The 21941-nt window shown below is 39.7% G+C and overlaps 1 protein-coding gene across 6 annotated transcripts in view; it reads right to left on the minus strand.

The window, feature by feature from the left end:
- Window positions 1–8343: 8343 nt before the first annotated feature.
- Window positions 8344–21941, minus strand: part of SINHCAF (SIN3-HDAC complex associated factor) — a 44999-nt gene continuing 31401 nt past the window's right edge. For 5 of the 6 annotated variants that reach the window (XM_030939212.1, XM_030939213.1, XM_030939214.1 and 2 more), the window contains 3 exons: window positions 21796–21922; window positions 15637–15787; window positions 8344–10831 (listed from right to left, as the gene is read on the minus strand). In XM_030939212.1, the coding sequence (XP_030795072.1) occupies window positions 10672–10831; window positions 15637–15787; window positions 21796–21922 (438 nt within the window). In that variant the 3' untranslated portion in view covers window positions 8344–10671. The remainder of the gene's footprint in view (window positions 10832–15636; window positions 15788–21795; window positions 21923–21941) is intronic. The other variant, XM_030939215.1, reaches the window with a different exon arrangement.

The raw sequence follows: 21941 nt of genomic DNA on the forward strand, positions 1-21941 counted from the left end.
AAAAAAAAAAAGAGTAAACTAAACTTCTTATTGAAATGCAATGCACAGAGAAGTATACAACTCTCTCCAAACCTTATTAAAAAAAAAAAAAAGTATATGTGCCCCAGCATGCTTGTCATGAACTGTGCACAGGTAGCAGTCTGCTAACATTATGTAAATTATAAAACATATACAAACAGGACAGGAGAGAAAATGAGGAAAAATCAACAGAAATAGGAGTTCTAACTTTTACTTTGTACACTTCAATGGACCAGTCTTGCATAAAACTTTAGAAATCACAGCTTTAAAGACAGTGGCAACACACTGCATCCACAACCAGATTGACTGGAGGCTCTAGGAAAGGCTTGGTAGCTTCTGGCCTCAATTGTATGACATCAATTCAATCTCCCAAAATACACTGGACAGAAATCCAGGCTGTCCTAAAAGTTTAGAACTGTGGCCACCATGTCTGTGATATCCAAGGGCTGTAAATCACATTGCATGTCTTTATCTGCAACGGCAGTCTTCTAGGAAAATGGCATTTGGGGAAGGAATAAGGTGGATACAAGTATACTTTCTTCCTCCTTTGTGATAATCTAAAATGAATTGCAGAAAAGCTAAGGGTTGGCTCTTAACTGTTATTAAAGATTAAAATTATCTTGGTCAAAGGGAAATAGAAATTAGGTTCTCCAAACTTTTAAAACGTGTTTCTCAGGTTTACAGTTGAGGTGAAATAATTGTTTAGCTGACTGTGGATGAAGCAATGAAATAACTCCAGTTTTAACGCACTGGGTAACCATTAGGTAAATTTCTGCATCTGTAAAAACTGTGGTATACTGGATGTGCCTACAACACTGAGTATGACGTGTGACTAGCACCACCTAGTGGACATTCATATGGCAATACGTGATAAGGGAAGCTGCATGGCCAGGATGGAAAAGCTGCTGGTCACAGTAGCAGCATAGGGCTTAGCTAGTTCTTCCTAGCAGCCTCCTCAATAATTCAGTTTACTGGGAATCATATATCAAACAGTTTTAGCTCTTCCGAAGAAAATGAAATTTATAATTAACTGCATTGCCTGGGCGCAGTGGCTCACACCTGTAATTCCACCACTTTGGGAGGCCGAGGTAGGCAGATCACGAGGTCAGGAGTTCCAGACTACCCTGACCAACATGGTGCAACCTCGTCAAATACAAAAATTAGCCGGGCATGGTAGCACATACCTGTAATCCCAGCTACATAGGAGGCTGAGGCAGGAGAATGGCTTGAACCCGGGAGGCAGAGGTTGCAGTGAGCCAAGATCGTGCTATTGCACTCCAGCCTGGACGACAGAGACTCTGTCTCAAAAAAAATTTAACTGCATTATGACAGACTTTTTTCCTTTTAACAATTGAAACTGGCATCCCAAGGATGCTCTAGATACAGTCATAAAGATAATACTTACTGCATCTCTCATCACTGGCTTACTTGGAAAAGAACAAAAAAAAGTTATAAAGAAAATCTGCCTGGATCACGAGCGATGGCTCACATCTGTAATCTCTGCACTTTGGGAGGCCAAGACAGGAGGACTGCCTGAGGCCAGGAGTTGGAGGTCAGCCTGGCCAATATAGTGAGACCCCAGCTCTATTAGAAAAAAAAGAAGAAGAAGAAAATCTGCCTGATATTGCAGATAAAGAGCTAAAGAAGCAGCCTCAAGCTGCTAGAGCCACAAGCACCCTTGGAACCATGCACTCAGACGGCGCTGTCTTTAGCACTAGCATAACTGGGCGAAAGGAGCACCATCTCTGTAACCTATAACTTGAATGGTGCTTGCTCCCTTGGAGTTGTTCAAGGAGTCTAGACTGACCAAAGCAGGCAACCAGCCTGGCTTAAACTATGCTTGGAGCTTTGGGCCTTGAGGCTAAGAGGTATGTTGTACTATTTCAGCATGTTTTATGAATTGGTTCCACAGTGCTGTTACAGCACAGCCAAATTTTATTCTTCAAAAATCATCCTGAGTAGGCCATTACCTGAAACAAATTAACGTAGGAACAGAAAACCAAATACCACATGTACTCACTTATAAGTGGAAGCTAAACCTTGGGTACTCAAGGACATAAAAAGATGGCAACAACAGACACTGGGGACTACTGGAAGGGGGAAGTTGACAAGGGTTGAAAAACTGTTAGGTACTGTGCTTACTATCTGAGTGATAGGATCATTCACACCCCAAACCTCAGCATCATGCAACATACCCAAGTAACAAACCTACACATGTACTCCCTGAATCTAATATAAATCATTCCTTCAAAAAATCATCCTGAGAGCCTATCTTGGCCACCCTCTGGATTTCAACATACTTTTTGTGCTGCTTAATTATATCTGGCATCATTTCATGCCCTCTATACAATTTCCCAATCCTGGGATTCATGTACTGCCAAAGCATAATAATCTTGTAGTGAATACATATTCTTCTTTAAGCACTGAAACCTAAGAAAGCTTTGAGCTTTTTTATGGGGGCAGGGGGGTGTTGCTGATGTGAATTGTTTAAGACCTTTCCTGTGTTCATCGTAACTACAGATCAAAAAAGTTTTCATTCTTAGCATATCCAATTAGACTTCGTTGCTAAAGATTAAAGAACAAATGAGGGAACAAGCTTATCATTAGGTGCTTATCACTGTGCACCTATTATAGGCCAGGCCCTCTATGATCCTCATTTTACTCTTACTATAGCTGTGTTTGGTATTATTTCCTTCACTTACAAAGGAAATGAGCTCAGAGAAAAATTATCAAAGATCATAAAGCCAGTAAGTAGCAAAACCAGGATTTAATTTCAAGTCTCCTGACTCTAATTCCACTGTTTATTCATCTATGCCCTGGTGATATTAACTAATAAGGTCATGTGCCAAACACAACCCTTACCCCCTATCCACTACATACTTACTTCTGAATAGAAAATAAAAGTCATGTGCAATTAAATGACAAGAAAAAAGCCCCACAATCTTAGTATGCCACGATTCTCAAAAAGGACTTAATGATTCTAGCCACATGATTTCTCAAGCATCAAGGGACTACTTAGAACACTTAGTAAGGCCTTGTACATAGATGCTCAATGAAAGGTTGTTTTAGAAGTCTCACAGATTATTACCTCACAGATTATTTTGTTCATTTACAAAAGAAAAGATATATACTTTAAAATGGAAAAAGATCTGGTGATCTTAACTTAGCAATTAATCTTAGCATCACCAACAGTGGGACTACTTGACATTGTGTGCTTCTTGACATGATGCAATAACAGAGGCACCACACAATCTATGCTATATCCTTGCCAAAAGTAAAATCCAAATCCACTAAGAAAACAACCAAGTCTGGACAACACAGTGAGACCCCATCCCTACCAAAAAAGAAGTTAGCCAGGCATGGTGGCACAGGCCTGTAGTCCCAGCTACTCAGGAGGCTGAAGTAGGAGAAATGCTTGAGCCTAGGCGTTAAAGGTTACAGTAAGCTATGATCATGCCACTGCACTCCAGCCTGGGAAAAGAGGGATATTCTGTCTCAAAATAAAATAATAATAATAATAATGATACAACATAGCCAGAAAAATCCAGGATAGGGGACATTATACAAGACAATTGGCTTGGACACTTCAAAATGTTCATTGCCATGGGGGGAAAAAAAGCAGAGGACTATTCTAGATTAAAAGAGGAAAGATATAACCAAAAGTATGCCTGAACCTTGACTAGACCCTAGATGAGGAGAAAATGTTTTAAAAGACACTTTGGGACGATGGGGACAATTTATTCCGTACAGATCTATCATATTGGATATTGAGTTATTATTAACCAGCTCAGATATGGCAATGACATTATGGCTAGGGAGGAGAATATTCTTATTCCTAGATGAATGTGTATTTAGGGGTGAAGTATCATGATGTTACAATTTACTTTCAAATGATTCAGCAAAAGAAATTAGATAAAGCACGTATGGTAAAATTTTGCATTTGTGGATCTAGTTGAAAGTTATACTATTGCCGGGCGCGGTGGCTCAAGCCTGTAATCCCAGCACTTTGGGAGGCCGAGACGGGTGGATCACGAGTTCAGGAGATCGAGACCATCCTGGCTAATCTGGTGAAACCCCGTCTCTACTAAAAAAAAAAATACAAAAAACTAGCCGGGCGAGGTGGCGGGCTCCTGTAGTCCTAGCTACATGGGAGGCTGAGGCAGGAGAATGGTGTAAACCCAGAAGGCGGAGCTTGCAGTGAGCTGAGATCCGGTCACTGCACTCCAGCTTGGGCAACAGAGTGAGACTCTGCCTCAAAAAAAAAAAAAAAAAAAAAAAAAGAAAGTTGTACTATTATTCTTTCAACTTTTCAGTGTACTTAAAATTTCTTCAAAGTATTTTTTAACATTCTTGAATAAAATTCATCAAGACAGTTGGGATAAATTCAACTCTTCTATGAACATGATTTCTGAAAATACCAAGTTGTAAGCAAGTGATCAATATAAATATTTATTGTGACCCTGCTATTAATATATCCTAATCAACCCCTCTGGGAGCTGTAGTGGTGACTGAACAGACATGCTTCATGCTCTCTTGGAACCCACGTAGCATGTTATTTTGTACGTGTGTGTGTTGGAAGAAAGAGGAATTATTCTGGAATGCTTCCCCAAGTGATGCCTCAGCTTAAACCTGAAGGATAAATAAGTAGGTGTTGCCTAGTTACAGGATGGTGGGGAAATGCGTCAGAGAAAACAAACAGAAGATGTGAAGGCACCAATGATGGAGTTGGCCAATCTGGAGAGTGAGAATATTTACTCCTCCTACTGCTTCCTCCAGGTCCCCACTCTTTTTAGATAGCCTGTTGGTCTCCTGTATCCATTAACCAACTCCCTCTACTCAATCTTCAGACCCAGGAGTAGTAGTAACAGGACTCCAATGTTACCCAGTCCCAAGAACTGTATTCACCCTGAGGTTTCCCTATACCCTACATACAACTTTGTAAAGGTCCCTTTATTAAACTTTGAAATTATCCAGTTTCAGTAAGCCATCTATTTCCTGCCAGCAGGACTGATAAAAATCTCTAGAGACAGATATGGGAGATGTCTGCATATTTCACATTGTATCTACGATTGCCTGGGCCAGTGAGCATCTGAGGTCCAAGGAAAACCTGGAAACTGTGTTTTCAACCAAGAGTATTTCAAGAAAGAAACTGTCAATCGTATTAAGCACTGTGGAGAGGCTGAGTAAATAAGATAAAGGCTTTGGAATGTCCCATGAAGAAGCCATCAGTGACAGATCAACATTGAAGAGGTTTGTAAAGTTAATTAGAGGCCAAGTATACACTTACTTGAGATTAAAAAAACACTATGGCCAGGCATGGTGGCCATGGGTCACGCCAGTAATCCCAGCACTTTGGGAGGCTGAGGCGAGCAGATCACTTGAGGTCAGGAGTTGGAGACCAGCCTGGCAAACGTGGTGAAACCCTGTCTGTACCAAAAAATACAAAAATTAGCCAGGCGTGGTGGCACACGCCTGTAATCCCAGATACTCGGGAGGTTGAGGTGGGAGAATCATTTGAACCCAGGAGGCAGAGGTTGCAGTGAGCTGAGATTGCGCCACTGCACTCCAGCCTGGGCTACACAGTGAGTCTCTGTCTCAAAAAAAAAGGGGGGGGGGGGGGGGACAACAGTATAATTGTTCAGGTTTCTATTTTAACTCTACCAGGAACTTACTAAATAATTTGAGTTTTTTTAGTTTTAATTATTTTGAGATTTACACATAAACGTAAGCAAAAACAATCTTTCTCTTTTATTTGCAAAAAGCCAATACCGGCTGGGCGTGGTGGCTCACGTCTGTAATCTCAGCACTTTGGGAGGCCAAAGCAGGTGGGTCACCTGAGGTTAGAAGTTCAAGACCAGCCTGGCCGACATGGTGAAACCCCATCTCTACTAAAAATATAAAATTAGCTGGGCATGGTGGCGGGCACCTGTAATCCTAGCTACTCAGGAGGCTGAGGCAGAAGGATCGCTTGAACCCAGGAGGCGGAGGTTGCAGTGAGATGAGATCACGCCATTGTACTCCAGCCTGGGCGACAAGAGCAAGACTGTCAAAAACAAAAAAGGCCAATACCCAGAGACACAGTTCAGCCAATATAAGCCATAGAAGTTTAGAGAATAAATGCTGTAAAACAGAATAAATCATTTTCCCCTTTCAGACAAAGAGCAGACTTTGGCAAAAAAAAAATCTTTTGTCTCTCTCTAAACTGAATGACTAAGTTCTTTTACACTAAAGCTTGCAACTGAGTTTGTCTAAGATTCCCTAGTCAACATACAATAACAAGCAGTTTCTAACCAGGGTGTAAGGTATTTGATACCTAAGGCATTCTCATGAGTACAATGAGTAACCAAACTCCACAGCTTGATAAATTGTTAGACAGAACCCACAGATCCCTTTCTTTGAGAACATGAGCCTGTGAAATTATCTATCTTTGATCCAATTTGGCTTTCTCCTCCCTTCCGAGTTCACTGAACATCACACAAAAATGATTGCCTGGCCACTGCAATGCTAAATCTAGGGCACTAGGAAACTGTTCTAGGGACGTTGAATAGAAGAGGCTCCCAGGGTACCTTCTATTTGTTCACTGCAGAGCAGCTACCTTGATGAATTGTTTTAAGATATCGTTTCACTAAGCCTCCAGCAGTTTTCTCCACAAAAAGACAGATAATATGTACTTTGAACATTACGAAAATTAAAAAACAAAATTTGATTAAGTTATAGATCAACTTATCTGCAAAAGTTAAACTTGCCCCTCATTTCAGCCTTCAGAAAGAATGGAGGCAAGAGACCCAGGAATAGTTTCCAATGAGGGTTAGGACAGCATTACTATAGCAGACAGGGGACGGTTTGGAGAACAAAGGCTTTCAAATAAGAAAAGCAGATTCTTTCATTCAAGTTACATGACCGCCTGGCACCTCCACTTACCTGTAAATAGACTTTTTTTACTTTGCAGGGTTACTTAAACAATGTTTAAAAGTGCCTGGCCCCACAGTAGGTCTTTTCCTTTCTTTTTTTTCTTTGGAGATGGAGTCTCACTCTGTCACCCAGACTGGCGTGCAGTGGCCTGACCTGGGCTCACTGCAACCTCTACCTCCCAGGTTCTGAAAAGCAATTCTGAAAAGCAATTCTCCTGACTCGACCTCTAGAGTGGCTGGGACCACACGCGCACGCTACCATGACTGGTTAATTTTGTTTTTAGTAGAGACGGGGTTTCCCCATGTTGGCCAGGCTGGACTTGAACTCCTGACCTCAAGTGATCCACCTGCCTGGGCCTCCCAAAGTGCTGGGATTACAGGCATAAGCCACAGTGCCCAGCCAGGGTTTTTCATATTGTGAGAGCCATTTTTCTTTTTACTTGCTACACAAAGCATTTGCATTGTAGGGCAAGAGGACCAATTTAAAGAGATTCAGTTTAAAAAAAAAATGCTGTGACAAACTCTAGGTGCCTTCCCATTAGCCCCACCCCCACCTTTTGGTGTCCAGTCCTTTACATGAGCCTCTCCCCCTTGGATATGGGCAGGACCTGTGAAGACCCCTCTTGCTGGCAGCTTGGCTCTCGACACTTGGTGGTAGTGATAGTAATCATGTCAGTGGTCCAGTCAGCAGCAAGGCCACGCAGGGAGCACCCAGCTGGCAAGGAACTGAGGGGGAGCCTCCAGCTGACAACCAGTGAGGTCTGGGCACTCAGTCCTGCAGTGGCAAGAACTGAATTCTGCCAGCCGAGTGAGGCTGAATGAGCTCTTCCCCAACCACCAGGTGAGAATGCAGATGAGACCAGGAGCTTTCTAAAGGACCTATCTACACCATGCTCAGACAGAAACTGAGACGCATTTGTTTTAAGCCACTAAATTTGTGGTAATTTAGGACATAGCAATAGATTAATACAGGTACTGTCAACTTCCTTAGTTACATTGTTAATTTCATAGCAACTGTACTAGGTGGCAGCCAAATCATCCAGACTATCCCAAAGCAAATTTAAATACTAACAGTAGTATAAAAAGTCTGGCCCTTTATTACCTTTCCCAGGTAATAAAACAACTGGTTTCTAAAAGTTTGATATGGATTACACCTCTTAGGATTCCTCATAATCCTGTGAAGTAAATATTCCCATTAATTATTTAACTCAAATGACTAACAAAGAGCAGAGCTAGAAACTTGAGAACCCCTGATGCCACTACCCTTCCAACTTTTATAGTTTCCCTAAAGTCTCAACTATGTTTCCCACTATGCCCATAGACAGTAATAAAACCACAGACAGTAAAAAGTACTGGGAACATTTTGTTCTTCCTTTTAAATCCATCTTATCCACTAGATTAATAATTGTGCACATCAGTTAAAATGTCTTTTATTCGAAAGTCTATGTCTCAGTACAGAGGAATTTATTCCCTTCATGGCTTGTTATTAATACTAAGCACTTAAACTGAGTATATGTGAAGGCCAAAAACATTATTCTTACTGAAGACCTGTCAAACAAAGCCACAAAACAGCTCCTTTTATTTTCTAATAAGACTAGATTTATTCAATACCCTAGTAAAAGTTTTGATTATAAGTATCCAACAGTATAAAAAGTACAAAACAGATCTGTAGATTTCTAATATATTAATACAAAGTGCATGACTACATACAGTACATCCTACAGGCAAAGAGAGGTGGAAGGGGAAAAAGAAGACTGTGGTTGAGGTCTAGTAATAAATAAATAAATACAGAAGTAGAGATGATCCATATTATAGTATATTCTACCACCAATACTGCAGCCAAAATGTACAAAAAAAATCATTTCAAAATAACTCAGGAGGATGATAATGGCTGGACTTTTGTAATTCGCCTCAAAGACTGTGGGAAAGCCAACTCAACTCACTGTATAGTCTGTGCATATGGTGGCTTGTAGCATGTAGGTTTTTTCCAAAAGAATGAATTATAAAATGGTTTAGATTAAGAACTATAAAACTACAGGGTGCCTATAAAAGGTGGCTTACTCCTTGTTATTATTATACTACCCAATTTTTAAAATGCAGTTTAAAAAATAAGCACTGAGTCTTGTTATGACAAGGCAGGCAAATGCTTCTCCCTCATTCTGAAAAGACTGAACTGGCGATGCTTTTGCTGACTATTCAGAAAAGAGGCAGTAAGAGCACACTGTGGTTTGGGTTCCAGTGAGAGGCTTTTCATGGGGATCTTAAGATTGAAGAGTGCTAAGTTCAGGATATCTCAATATTCAGAAAGCCTGACTAAAAGAAGCCAAACCAAAACCATTTAACATGAACACAAACCTCTTTTCTTTTAGTAAATTTTACTTTTAATACAGAGTGAAAGAAAATAAAAAATAGGCTAAAACAAGTCAAACACCCATTCTACACAGATAAAAACCTTCACAAAGGTCAACGGAAGTAATCCAGAGCTGAAACTGAATTGTGCAGATTTTCAATGGTCATCAAAGTCATGTAACACAAACAAAAGTCAATTATATTTACACACTCGGCAAGCCCTCTAAGAAATGTGCCCCAAGAAGCATTAACCTTTGTTTTGTGCCATCCTGAAGACTTGCACATTTTATTTTTCAGATAGCTTAACATTTTTAATAGAGTGTGCTCTCTACCATGCGGTAATGCTTTGGTACTATTCATACAGGGTCTCGCCTGTCCTAAAGACTTGCCATTTCCCAAAGAGGAGCTTTTGATTCTGCTTTAGAAGTTTTACATAAATTAAAATCTTTATCAAATATTAATATGAAGGGAGGCACAGGATGCAACATATATAGTCAAGTTACCTCTCTGTACATTTAGAAATTACTTTCTCCTCCAAGGTATTTGCAACAGAAAGCTCAGTCTGTCCTGCTTAATAATCAGTAGTACAGGTTTGAATCATCAGAAGCTTGGCAAGACCTTAATATTTCAGAATTACCAACACCTACCTCTAGGGGCAAGTCCATGTTACTGAGTTATGACAAATTTATTATCGTGAGGGAAAACAAGAGTAGCCAGCCATCTTAAAAAATGCCCCAACCACTGCTTCTCAATACAGAAAGACTAAAAACTACATACAGTTTATCATACAACAAATCCCATCTCTGTCCCCTGAAATTCCCCTAGTTTCATTCATTAGAAGGGGATTAAAAAAAAAAAGACTTAAAGAGCACTTTACAGCAGCATTCAGCTTTCCTATGAAATACTCAGCATCTTAAATATTATGTACAACTCTTTTTTTAGTAAGCTAGACACTGGCTTCAGAGTTTGTGGGACTGGGGGAAATCAACCCATTCAAATCTACTCTAGAAATTGTCTTTTGGCAGAATAGCAGATATCCAAGTTAAAAATAGGAGGGTCATTTGAGACCAGCCTGGCCAACGTGGTGAAACCCCATCTCTACAAAAACTAAAAAATTAGCTGGGTCTGGTAGTGGGCACCTATAAACCCAGTTACTTGGGAGGCTGAGGCAGGAAAATCACTTGAACCCGGGAGGTGGAAGTTGCAGTGAGCCAAGATGACGCCACTGCACTCCAGCCTAGGCAACAAGACCAAAACTCCATCTCCAAAAAAAAAAAAAAAAAACAAAAAAAAACAAAAAACAAAAAAACAGAGGGTCAGTTTGTTGCTTTGTGGTCTTTTCAAAATTTAGATTTTTTTTTTTTTTTGTTCCCCTTCTACATAAAAACCTCAGTCACCACTCCTGAGTGGAGATAGGCAGGGGCTCTGGCCCCTGCTCCGCTGGCTTCTCGGCAGCTGCTTTCTTATTGCTGCAGCAAGGCTTGAAGAGATGTGTGTCAATGAGGACTTCCCCAAAACGGCCTTTATAGATGATCCCACAACATATCTTCTGTCTAAAAGAAAAAAATGGAGAACAAGATACATTAATAAAGAAGAAAAATAGGAATACAAAAGAAATCTACTATTATAACTGCTGAAATATAACCAAACAGTTGTGCTTCTACAATCTTGCATATTCCAAGTGAAAGTGCTCCTAGAGTAACCCCAGTTAGCTAGAGAAGGGGAATTACCCAGGTCCCTTAAAGGCCACACTGGAATCTTCTCAAATATTGAGGAAGATGGCATTTTGAGAGACAGCAGTCAGTTTCAAAGGCTGCCCCTGATGTTCTATATAACACAGTTTTATTTAGCTAGTCTTATTTTAATATATAACTCTTGAAAAAAATATCAGCCACCATAAACAGGTTGATGCAGCTAGCAATTTTTTTATATATTTAATTTTTTTTTTCTTTATCAACTCCTAAGTGCTTGCGTGGTAATTTTTAATTAAATACTGACTAGATAAAAATACATGTGTGGGCCGGGTGCGGTGGCTCACACCTGTAATCCCAGCAGTTTGGGAGGCTGAGGTGGGCAGATAACTTGAAGTCAGGACTTTGAGACCAGCCTGGCAGGCACTGCAAAACTCCACCTCTACCAAAAATGCAAAAATTAGCCAGGCGTGGTGGCACGTGCCTATAGTCCCAGCTACTTGAGAGACTGAGGCAGGAGAATCACTTGAACCCAGGAGGCAGAGGTTGCAGTGAGCTGAAATCACACAACTGCACTCCAGCCTGGGAGACAGAGCAAAACTCTGTCTCAAAAAAAAAAGTGTGTGTGTTAGCAAAGGCATCAAAAATGACAACACAATACGAATGCCCACAGACCACATATTCTAAGGGAAAGAATATCATTTCCTATGAAGCCCCCTGCGGGCCCCTCCCCAGTCCCATCCCACCTCATCTCATCCTCTCCCCACTTAATTTTAGGTTTATCACTCCCTTTTCTTTATACTTACGGTTTCACCATATGTTGGCATCTCTAATCATACTGCACAGTTATCCACTACACACACACACACACACAGAATCACAATGTATTCTGCAGTGTTTTGGTCAACATTAATTGAGATCCATACATACTGTTATAGAGCTTTATTTCGTTTTGACTTATGTATAATATTCTACCCTGTGAATATATAACACAGTTTTATTTAGCTACTCGTATTTTAATATATAAATCAGTGGATACATTCTAAAGTTTTTACTAGTTTATATTGCTAGCATTTAGGAATGGGAACATCTTCAACTTTACTCAAAAATGGCCATTTATCTACATGGTTATAACTATTTACACCTATAACTGACAGTGTTCTCATCATTCCATATCCTCTCTCCAACATTTGGTAATAGATTTTTTATTTTAGTTTTTTCACCAACCTAATGAGTGTAAAATGTTATCTCACTGAAATTTTAATTTTTATTTCCTTGATTTTCAAAAAGTTTGAACACATTATCATTTAATGAGTTATTTCATGATTCCTTTCTAAGTGTGTCCATTTTTCTGTTGATTTATCTTTTTCTTCCATTGTAGTTGTCTATATATTCCAGATACTAACCCTTTGTCAGATACATGTGCTGGATATCATTTCACTTTCTTTATGGTGTTATTTGATGAATTTAAGTTCATAATTATAATGTAATCAAACCTGGAAGATTTTTTAAATGCTTAGTACTTTGTCATAAAAAATCCTTTTCCACTCAAAAGTCATATTCTATTTTCTACTTTAATGCATCTGTAATTGGTGTTTGTCTATGGTGTGAGGTAGGGAACCAAGCCCAATTTTTTCACATGAATAACCATGTTGTTTTTAATATCCTAGCAACACATATTGAACAGACCATTTTTGCCCATCAATCACCCCCACATCATGTATCACATAACAAGTGCTATATACATATGTGGGCTTGTTTCCAGGCTCTCTATACTATTCCACTGGTTTATTTTTCTATTCCTAGTCCCAAAACACATTAATTACCATGGCTTTATAATGTCTCGATTTCTGTTAGGGAAAGTTTATCCACATCTTTCTTTTTCTTCTGAAGATGCCTATTTTGGGCCCTTTGCTTTTCTATATAAATTATAAATTAGTTTGTCAAGTTCCATAAATATGTTGGGGTTTTGACTGCAATTACCCTGAATCTACAAAGTGATCATCTCCCTAACAGTCAGTTTAATAATATCTATGAATGTGCTATACCTCTCAATTTATTTAGGTGTCTTTAAATGTTATTCCATGGCCAGGCGCGGTGGTTCATGCCTGTAATCCCAGCACTTTGGGAGGCCAAGACAGACAGATCACCTGAGGTCAGGAGTTCACTATCAGCCTGGCCAACATGGTGAAACCTCATCTCTACTAAAAATACAAAAATCAGCAGGGTGTGGTGGTACACGCCTGTAATCCCAGCTACTCTGGAGGCTGAGACAGGAAAACCGCTTGAACCCAGGAGGTGGAGGTTGCAGTGAGCCAAGATCGCACCACTGCACTTCCAGCCTAGGGTGACAGAGCGAGACACACACACTCTCTCTCTCTCTCTCTCTCTCTATATATATACACACACACACACACACACACACACACACACACACATATATATACACACACACATATACACACACACACACACACACACATATATGAATGTTCTTCAACAATATTGTATGATTTTTACATAACTCCTCCAAAGGGTTTCTGATATTTTACTACTACGTTATTTTATATTTCCTAACACTAGGGTAAAATGTATCATTCTAATGCCAAACGGCCTAGATTTAAATCCTGCTCTACTTATTGTGTAACCTTAAACAAAGTACTTCCTCTTTGTACCTCTGTTTTCACATAATGCTTCACAGAACTGTTGTAAATACTAAGTAAGGCCAGGTGCAGTATCTCACACCTGTAATCCCAGCACTTTGGGAGGCCAAGGCAGGCAGATCACTTGAGGCCAGAAGTTCAAGACCAGCCTGGCCAATATGGCGAAACCCATCTTTACTAAAATACAAAAGTTAGCCAGGCATGGTGGTGCATGCCTGTAGACCCAGCTATTTGGGTGGCTGAAATGAGAGAATCGCTTGAACCCAGGAGGCAGATATTGCAGTGAGCCAAAATAACACCACTGTACTCCAGTCTGGGCTACAGAGTGAAACTCTCAAAAAAAAAAAAAAAAAAGATTAAATAAATGCATATATTTAAACCATCTATAAAGTACTCATACTATGTGCTAGGCACTGTTCTAAAGCGTTTACTACTACTGGTACTACCACTATCACTGCTACTACCAATATTGTATTGGTTAGAACCTTCTGTAAAATGCTGAATAGAAATGGTGATAGTCAACACTCTTGATTTGTTCCTGATCATAGAGAAAATGCTTTCATTTTATCACAGTTATGTATTACGTACTTTTGTACTTTTTGTAAGATTCCTGTTGTCTAAGTAAAAAAGTTTCCTTCTATTCCTATTTTGCTAAAAGTTTTGTTTTAAACCTTAAAGGAAAGTTCAAATTTGTCAAACTCCTTCTCTGCACCACTAAGATGACAACACCTTTCTTTAGAAACTATCAATGTGGGCTGGGCACGGTGGCTCATGCCTGTAATCCCAACACTTTGGGAGGCTGAGACGGGTGGATCACCTAAGGTAAGGAGTTCGACACCAGCCTGACCAACAATGAAACCCCTTTTCTACTAAAAATACAAAATTTAGCCAGGTATGGTGGCATGTGCCTGTAAGCCCAGTTACTCGGGAGGCTGAGGCAGGAGAATCGCTTGAACCCGGGAGGCAGAGGTTGCAGTGAGTCGAAATCATGCCATTGCACTCCAGCCTGGGCAACAAGAGCAAAACTCCATCTCAAAAAAAAAGAAAGAAAGAAAGAAACTGTCAATGTGGTAAATTATGTTAGTTGATCTTTTCATGTTCAAAAACCAATCTTACATACCTAGAATAACCCTAGTGGCTGATGATGTATTGTTTTAGTATCAAATTTATATCAGCCTTAAAAATGCTTGGGGCCTATGCCCTATTTTATCCACAGTCTGGAAAAGCCAGTGCATAGGCCCCAATCATCTGTTCCTGAATGTTTAGTACAGCTTGCATATTGTGGCTTTTTTTTTTTTCTTTTTTGAAATAGAGTCTTGCTTTGTCACTAGGCTGGAGTGCAGTGGTGCAGTAATAGCTTACTGCAACCCTAACATCCTAGACTCAAGCAATCCCCTCACCTTGGCCTCCCAAAATGCTAGGATTATAGGTGTGAGCCACCACGCCTGGCCTGAATCAATTTATTATGAGATTATCTCGGTTTTTCACTTTTTCTTGAGACAGCTTTCACAAGATGTATTTTTTCTAGTACTGTACCCACTTCACCTGTATGTTCAAATTTATTGGCATAAAGTTGTCTATAATATCCTATTATTTTTTAAATGTCTGCTTTATCTATACCTAAGTCTCTTTTATCTTTCCGAAAATTGCTTATGTGTATCATCTCCTTTTCCTGATCCACTTTATCTCTAGTACTTTTTTGGTCACGTCTTTTTGAAGGACCAACTTTTAGTTTCACTGATTCTCTCCACTGCATATTGTCTTTCTACTCCACTTATCTAGCAATAGGAAATGTAGGTACCTTGATGTGATTTTTATTTTAAATAACTTTTAATAGGAAGAACATACAAAATCCTACTTCTTTGCTCAATTCCTGCTTAATCCACTGCAATCGTGTGTTACCAACTGTTTGCCAAATGCCATTTAATTGCTAAGGAAGTAGAAAAACACTGCCTGTAATTAAGATGGTTTGCTGGTTAGAGAGATATTTTCTGTTTCTTTTACCTTTTCCAGTATGTGAGATCTAAAAAGGAAAAAACTGGTGTTCTGTTAGAACCAGAAGCCATCTCTGTATCTGAGCCATCATCTGACTGGTTACTGTAACAAGGAGATTGAGCTGGGGAGGCACTTGAGGTGGTACTGTGAGCATCAGAATCTGCAATAAAGATTAAAAGAAAAAATAAAATTTTCAATTTCATTACATGTAATTGCAACTAAACCTCAGCATAAGACACTGTGAATCAGTTGGTAAAAAAGAAAAAGTAAAAAAAGTTTATTTTCTATGCACTATTGGTATTTGAAGATATTCAGACTAACATGTTTTTTTTAAAAGTGAAGAAGATGGAATAGACATACCCTTTCCTATTCCTCCTGCTTATACAACTAAAATCCCAGGATATTATATATAAAACAAACCTAAGACTCCAAAAGGTGATGACCATCTAGGGAGCTCAAGACCCAAGGCAAGCCATGGTGGTAGGTTCCTTAGTTTTTCTGGATTTTCCTTTTGCCTCATAATCTCCAGCTTTGGAAGTGACACAGTAGCCACCCAGAAATGCCAATGGGTACAGACAACCAAAACAACAACAAAACAAAAATCCAAAACCCCAGTTAAAGCCTGATCTCTCTAGCAAAGAACTAGGAAAAGGGCAGCCTAGCCAGACAGAAAACGTTTCTAGACAATAACCTTTCTGTTCCAGCCAAACCCACGGAAAAAACTGTGGACACCTTTCCTAACCCCAGCAGAGGCTGAGGTGAAGAGCCTACATTTCCACCCTCACAAGACTTAGGAAGCACCCCGACACCTACACCAGGGTGGTGTCAGAGGAAGCCTAGTTAAGTCAGGATTTTCGTTATGGCCCACTAACTACAAGGCCACCCTCACCAAGTGGGAGCTTGAACTCTCCTGACACCCAGTAGTAACAAGGAGCCTCCCCCTCCCCGCAATCTCAGAGGTCAACGGAGGATGAGAGAGAAACCGGAATTCTAACACCTGGCGGTAACAGGGTGGTTATGCCCCTCCCTCTTTCCCTGCTCTGAGGGGTGTCAAAAGAGCCAGTTAAAACAGAAGGGTTAAATAAGACCCAGAGTCTCACAACATAATCTAAAAATGTCCAGGTTTCAATAGAAAAATTACATCAGTTCAAGAATCAGGAAGATCTCAAACTAAATGAAAAGGCCAACATTAAGATGACAAAGACATCAGAATTATCTGACCAAGATTTTAAAGCAGCCACGACAAAAATGCTTCAGTGAGCAATTATGAACATGTTTGAAATAAACGAAAACACAGCCTTGGCAAAGAAACAGGAAGCCTCAGTAAAAATAAGATAGAAAAGTATAAGGAAAAAATAAATGGAAAATTTGTAACTGAAAAAAATACAATAAAGAAAATAAAAACCACAGTGGATGGGCTGAACAACACGGAGGGGAGGCAGAAAACAAACAGTGAACTGGAAGAAAGAACAACAGAAATTACCCAGTATGAACGACACAGAAAACAAATGAACAGAGCATGAGAAACCTGTGGGGCTTAGTCAAACACACATCTACATTCATGTCAGTGCAGTCCGAGAGGGAGAGGAAAAAGAGAACAGAGGCGAAAAAGTACTCAAATATAGTGGCTGAAAACTTGTCAAATTTGGTGAGACATAAACCTAAGATTCAAGAAGCTGACCAAAGCCCAAACAGAATAAACCCAAAGAAATCCATGCCAAAACACATTATAATTAAACCTCTATAAACTAACCCAAGAGAAAAATCTTGAAAGCAGCCAAAGAATAATGACATTGTACCTATAAAGGGAAAACAAAAGATCCTGATTTAATAAGGAATAAAAGCAGTTCATTAAATGCAGAGCTAACGCTGATTTAATACTTTGCCTGTTTACATGAAGAAGATGTCATATAAATGTACAAGTCAGAAAATAAGTTTCTTGGTTAACAGTCATTGTGCTATAAGGCTGTTGTACTGCCAGGTCACAGCAAAAGCAGTATCATAAACCTCATAAACACAGGTGGGGCCTACCATACACCTTGCCCATCCCAGGACACATGGACAGAGCAATCCTTCAATTCAGATAACCAATCAAGTACTTATTAAATATTTATAAGACATCAAATCCTATGTTTTATGCTGCATGGAAAAAAACAGACTAAAGAAAATTTTGGTTTTTTTTTAAATTTTTATCTTTTGGTTTTCCTTGAGACCGGATCTCACTCTGTCACCCAGGCTGGAGTGCAGTGGCATGACCACAGCTTGCTGCAGCCTCAACCTCCTGAGCTCAAGCAATCCTCCTGTCTCAGTCTCCTGAGTAACTGGGGCTACAGGCACACACCACCATACTCGGCTGGTTATTTTTTTAATTTTGAGTAGAGACAAGGTCTCATTATTTGCCCAGACTGGTCTCGAACTCCTAGCCTTAAGCAGTCCTCCCACCTCAGCCTCCCAAAGTGCTGGGATTACAGGCATGAGTCACCACACCTAGCCAAGAAAATGTTTTTGTTTTTGTTTGTTTGTTTAAAGCACAGTCTCACTCTGTCGCCCAGGCAGGAGTGCAGTGGCACGATCTCAGCTCACTGCAGCCTCCACCTCTTAGATTTTCATGCCTCAGCCTTTTGAGTAGCTACAACTACAGGTATGCACCACCACACCCAACTAATTTTTTTGTATTTTTAGTAGACAGGATTTCACCATGTTCGCCAGGCTGGTCTTGAACTCCTGGCCTCCCAAAGTGCTGGGATTACAGGTGTGAGCCACCACACCCAGTCAAGAAAACATTTTCTGAATAGAGCCCACAAATATTTTATATTAACAAATATTTACATAAAACAGCATAAAATTAGGTATCTAAAACAAAGAAAGCACCCTTAGTATTTTTAATATGTTAACTTAGCAAACAAACAAAATCCTCAAGAGTAGCAGGCTTTAAAAGAATGAGTCTAGTGGGATGTTTAAGACTTCCTAAATAACTAACATCAACAGACACCTCTATGCTGCTGAGGAAAACTCACTCCCCTAGGAAGTACTTAATATCTTTAAACTATTTGAAATTTCAATTATCTGAACATTTTTTGTTTTGTTTTGTTTTGGGAGACGGAGTTTCACTCTTGTTGCCCAGGCTATAGTGCAATGACGTGATCTCGGCTCACCACAACCTCTGCTCCCGCGTTCAAGCAATTCTCCTGCCTCAGCCTCCCCAATAGCTGGGATTACAGGCATGCACCACCAAGCCCAGCTAATATTGTATTTTTAATAGACACGGGGTTTCTCCATGTTGGTCAGGCTGGTCTTGAACTCCCGACCTCAGGTGATCCTCCTGCCTTGACCTCCCAAAGTGCTGGGATTACAGAGTGAGCCTCCACGCCCGGCCCAAACTGCAATTGTAAATCTTAAAAATTACGTAGGATTTGGAAAGCACCAAGGAGTGATTAGATGGCATCAAGTCGGTAGGGACAACAGGCAAAGTCAACGGGCAAAGTTATGGAAGCCAAACACATTCCAGGAACTGACTCAATTCAAACAAAAATAGGACCTTCAAACACTTTCTAGGAATTCTCAACTATATTTTACAGCAAGCAGAAATCACTGCAGATTTTGGAAAGGATGACACAAAAAGAATAGCTAACATTTATAGAGGAGTTTATTTTGTTTTACAAAGCCATTTTTTACTTGATTATCCCCAGTTCTCTGATTAGAAAATTACGGTTAAACGTCAAGTGACTCCAGAATCACACATTTGCTAGTGAGAAGAGCCAAAATTCAAATCCAGATCTACAACTCTAGGTCCAATGCCTTTCCAGTACACCACAAAATGTCTCGAAAAGAGAATACAGGGCTGGGCACAGTGGCTCATGCCTGTAATCCCAGGACTTTGGGAGGCCAAGCAGGAGAGATCACCTGAGGTCAGGAGTTCAAGACCAACATGGCCAACATGGCAAAACCCTGTACCTACTAAAAATACAAAAATTAGCTGGGCATGCTGGCAGGTGCCTGTAATCCCAGCTACTCAGGAGGCTGAGGCAGAACAATCACTTGAACCCAGGAGGCGGAAGTTGCAGTGAGCTGAGATAGTGCCACTGCACTCCAGCCTGGGTGACAGAATAAGACTCCATCTCAAAAAAAAAAAAAAGAACGAAAGATAAGAGAATACAGGCCAGGTATGTGCAGGATGCACAGAAGCAAACACATAACCAGAAGCGCAGACCATTTAGTGGGTGATATATAAAAATGCACGTCTCCCAACTGCTTCAATGCACAAAGGTGCTAGCAATTTATAATGTACCTGGTGAACACCCTGTTTCAGTTTGAGCCTCCACAATCTACACACCTTATTATCAAAGGAATTTATTTTCAGTCTCCAACTACTACACAGCACAGTTTCACAATAAAAATCTAAAATTACACTGAATATATTCCCTTAAGTAAGGCAAAAGTGAGATATCACTTTCCCTATAATTAAGGGAAAGGGCTAAGAATATACATATGAATAATCAGTTCCTCCGCCTTCAAGTGATAAAAGAAAATTAATGTTTCCCAAATGTTCATTAAAACATCTAGTGAGGACCGGGTGTGATGGTTCATGCATGTAATCCCAGCACTTTTGGGAAGCCAAGGTGGGTGGATTGCTTGAACCAAGTTTGAGACCAGCCTGGGCAACATGGCAAAACCCCAACTCTACTAAAAATACAAAAAATTAGCCAGGCATGGTGGTGCATGTCTGTAGTCCCAGCTACTCAGGAAGCTGATGCACAAAAATTGCTTGTACCCAAGAGACGGAGGCTGCAGTGATCCAAGATCATACCACTGTACTCCAGCCTGGGTGACAGAGCAAGACCCTGTTTCAAAAAAATAAATAAATAAAATAAAATAAAACATCTAGTGAGAAAGGAAGGTAGAGTTAAATCTTTAGGGAGATGGGGGGTTGAGAGCTGGTTAGGAAAGGGAAATGTATAATTAAAATACATATACACATTTATATTACCTAAATGTATTACTACATCTCTACCACTGATTAAGTGGCCCAGAGCAAGTTTAAATTACCCCTTTGTGCTTCCTATTCTGAGCTCTAAAATAGAAATAAGTGAGATCATTACAAATGTAAAGTGCTTAGTATACCAAAATGCTCAAAAAATGTGAATTCTCCTGCACTCCTCACTTTACCGTCACTAAACTTAAATGTCTTTTCCCATTATTCTAAAATAAGCATGATAACCATTTGTCTTGATTGATAATGTTTTCTCTAACAGGGCCCTATAGATTTTTATAAAGTACTGAGAGCTACAATACAGGTCCACAACCCCTAGCCGCAATTCTGAGAAAGCTCTGGAAACACAAAGTGTATTCCTAACCTATTTGGCCACAAAATCTGACATGACCTACACTACGATTACAAGCAAACAAACCTAACTAGCCTATGTACCATCTATGTATTCCACTAAATGTGAATACTGCTACTTTTTGCTGTAAAAATACTAATGTGTTTGGTTCAATAATGCTCCTTCAAACCCCAACGGTAATAGAGATATTTATTAGACAATAACATTATATGCAGTGTATTTCCTTTTCAAAATCTAAAATCTAAATTCCAAAATACAGACGTGCCACTACAACAATCCCCCAAAACTTCCAATAATAGCATGTGACCTGACATTAATTAGACATTCCTTTCTTATTCTATCAACACAACACACACTGCCCCTTAAACCTGAAAGCAAGCCCTGAGGTTTGCTGTATTTCAAAATGTGAGTTATGATTTCTAAAGTTACTTTCCAGAAAACCTGAGCTTTGGTCTCAGATTGTCCCCTAATTATTTACGTACCTTCTTGCACATCTGCAGGACTCGATTTCCTTATGGATAAAAATCAAGTAAACGAGCTAGAAATGCACCTCCTAGAAAATTAAGATGTCAATAAAGACATCAGAGTGGTCTCAGTACAATATGAAGTGGTTAGCTAGTAGAAATACTCTCTTAAGACATCAAAATCAGAAACAGTGCCAAGATTTCACAGAAATAAGGTAACATCTCTACCAAGTCAACATTGCCTTCCAGTGCTCTTTATGAAAAGCAATAAAGGAAAAAATGATCCACACATGCCATACACCACCCCCAGCCAAAAATAACAAAACAATTATTAAGTACTAATGTTGTAATATCAAACTTACTATGACGTTTAAATTCCGTCTGCAGTTTACTGATCTGGTTGCTTTTTATCCTGTTCCCAGATAGAGTTTTCACTTTCTTTGGTTTCAATGTAGTCTTTAGACTGGGTCCAGCCCTTGCATCTACCACCTGGAAGAAAATACTGAAT

Source organism: Rhinopithecus roxellana, chromosome 10, assembly GCF_007565055.1.
Source record: "Rhinopithecus roxellana isolate Shanxi Qingling chromosome 10, ASM756505v1, whole genome shotgun sequence".
Classification (NCBI taxonomy): domain Eukaryota; kingdom Metazoa; phylum Chordata; class Mammalia; order Primates; family Cercopithecidae; genus Rhinopithecus; species Rhinopithecus roxellana.